The 2,918-nt window shown below is 36.3% G+C and overlaps 1 protein-coding gene across 1 annotated transcript; it reads right to left on the bottom strand.

Moving 5' to 3' along the window:
• Nucleotides 1-497: 497 nt before the first annotated feature.
• On the bottom strand, nucleotides 498-2,908 carry LOC112680909. The gene has a single exon (XM_025551151.1). It carries the CDS (start codon nucleotides 2,308-2,310, stop codon nucleotides 511-513), a length of 1,800 nt encoding a protein of 599 aa, XP_025406936.1. The 5' UTR covers nucleotides 2,311-2,908; the 3' UTR covers nucleotides 498-510.
• Between the last annotated feature and the right edge of the window lie 10 nt (nucleotides 2,909-2,918).

Here is a 2,918-nt window from a genome sequence, read left to right on the forward strand (position 1 = left end):
AAAAAAATTAAAACCTAACAATTTTCACGTAAAGGTGTGGGTACAGACATCCCTTCTACAAAATCAAATTTTTAATTTTTAAATTTTTTCACTATAAAAAATTTTAATAAAAAATGGGCCAAAGTTACCCGGCAACAGGGGTATCTTTAACCCACCTCTAAAATCCCTATAGTTTTCACCTTATATCTGCATTGGGCCAAAGTTAGCCTATGCTAGATTAATTAGTTACTACCTGAGAATTAATTACGTGTATTTTGATGGTAAAACAATCTAAAATAACAAATAAAAACAACTTTTAGGAAAAAGAAACTGTTTATTTCATCAGAAATGTATACTTTAATTATTATAAAAAAAAAATCTGTAAAACAGTTAGGTAGGTATACCTAACGTATAGGTATTCGTATAGGTACCTATACGAATTATACATTTATGTATTACATTATTAAATATTATATTTATATTATAAAAAAAAATCTGTAAAACAGTTATAAGAAATATAAATTTATGTTTTCAAACAAATTCGTCCAGATCTGGAACCAGGAAAAAATTACGTTTGCATAACTTAGGTGGTTTTATTTTGCCGATTACGTCGCCCCACTCATATTCGATGCAATCTTTTTTTGTCGGCCACCGCCAGCTTTTTGACCTCTTTTCCATGCAATCTACTTCTGCGCCTTTTTCCCTTATCGCAGTTATACGACCCGGAAACTTTTTGTTCTCAAACATTACAATAACAAAATCTCCAACGTTGTACGAAGCTTGATTGCTTTCAGGTTCACCGGCTTGAGGTTCATTGGCTTCAACTTCGTCTGCATGTAGGTTATCCACGTTTTCATCACTGTCCTCTTCACTGCCACTATCTGACTCATCGACAAAATCCATAATATCGGATTCATCGCTGGAGGAAGAAGACACAACTTTACGTTTTTTATTTTTTGCCACAGGTCCGGTATCAACACTTGCCTGTTGGAGGTCTTCATAAGAAATACTGTTTCCGGGTAAAACTTGCAATTTTTTTTTTCGTGGCTTGCCAGGTCCACCTATGAAATCTTCGCGTTCTTTTTGAAGACGATCTAAGAACGCCTGTCCGATCAAATCTTCGTCCAGTGTGCAATTTTTATTTTCTGCTAATCGATCGAGAAGCTTTTGCCTGTTAATAGGGTAGATACCAGCTTTTGCAAATCCCGATTGCAAGTTCTGTGTTTTTGTAAATTCCAGTTTGTCCATCAACTTGGCGAGAAGCCTTGGGAACACGTCTTTAGGTAATGTAGAGAAGCAAGAACCATGTTTGGTTTTTTTCCACTCTCTCAACAGTTCCCTCCAAGCTCCCTTCATTGGCCGGAAAAAAGCGATGTCCAGTGGTTGGGAAATATGAGTTGTATTCGGAGGTAAACATATAAATTTGATATCGTGTTCATCACATAACCTCAACACACGTTCGTTGATGTGAGAGGCCAAATTATCACCTATCAACGCTGAAGGTCCGCCACCTTCTACTTCCTTCAAGAAAACAGTCTCGAACCAGTTTTCAAAGGTGACGGAGTCGAACCAACCACTTTTGGTTCTGTTGTACCGGGTACGAGGTGGACCACCTTCTGTCCACGTAGTCCACAATGATTCCGCTTTATACACCACATACGTGGGAATGACATGACCCTCCGCATTGCCACAAAACATTAGGGAAATGGCGCTTTTGCTAGAATTGCAAATATTTTCTACATATTTTGAACCTCTTTTTGAAATAACTTTTTTATTTCCCGGGTCGTCGGTTAAGTTCGTCTCGTCGTAATTATATATCCTCGAAGGCGGAATACCACTCAACGTCCTTTCGAGGCGGTCCATATAATCATTAATGTCACTTGATGTTATGTTGGCGCGAGTTTTTTTAATATTTGCACTAAACTTAACCGACAATTCGGGATGTCTTTTAAGAAAACCGCTGACCCAATCATCTCCCGGTATATTGTTTTTAAATTGTGGTACTTGAGTACCTTTGCTATTCAAATATCGACTTATTGTCATTTTTAGGTCATAAGGTATCAATGGAAATCCGTAATTAGCCAAAGTAACACAGTGCTGAGCAAAACTTAGTTCTTGTTCACGGCTAAAGACTGTCGGACGGCCAACACTTTTGCCATGGTCATTTTTTAATTTATTTTTTATGGTCGATCTAGGTACCTTATAGTGATTTGATGCTGCACGTTGACTCATTAATTTTAATCTTATTGACTTCAGGCACATTTGTAAATTATGTTCACTATAATTTTGGTACGTCCTAGTACCGGGCTTACGTTTTACTTTACGCGGCATGTTGATCTATTAAACAAAAAAGAAGAGACAGATGAGATACTATACAAATTAAGTACCTAGAGGGACTATTTAAAACACGGAAATAGTATTATAATGCCAAAAAAAGGAAAATAAACAAAATTGTTCGACTCAGATTGTAGCTATCGGGGAACATTGTCCCAGGGCCAAAGTTACCCCGACCTTAAAAACGTGTTTTAACCAACCAAAAAAAATTGTTTTTTTACAATTGTTGATAAATACTTTATAACGATTATATATGTGAGACAATATTCTTACTTACCGAGTACTAAGTCGATTAAATCATAAAACACCAAATAAAAGTTTTAAAAGCACACTTTTTCGAAACAAAAACTTCGACAACAAACAAAATTTTTATTGATAACAAGACAAGTGATAGCGGCAAAAACTGTTATCATATTCGGTTACCAGTGTTGTTGACTATCGGAAACCACCACAATATGTTGATAATAGTCACACGTCTTATCACACCACACAAAAGTATGTGAAATTCCAACGGCGGGCCAAAGTTACCACCCGGGGCCAAAGTTACCCCGGCTTACGGTACATAATAATAATATGTTACATTTATATCAATATAAATTATTCGA

This window comes from Sipha flava, unplaced genomic scaffold, assembly GCF_003268045.1.
Source record: "Sipha flava isolate LNK unplaced genomic scaffold, YSA_version1 18200_pilon_pilon, whole genome shotgun sequence".
Classification (NCBI taxonomy): Eukaryota; Metazoa; Arthropoda; class Insecta; order Hemiptera; family Aphididae; genus Sipha; species Sipha flava.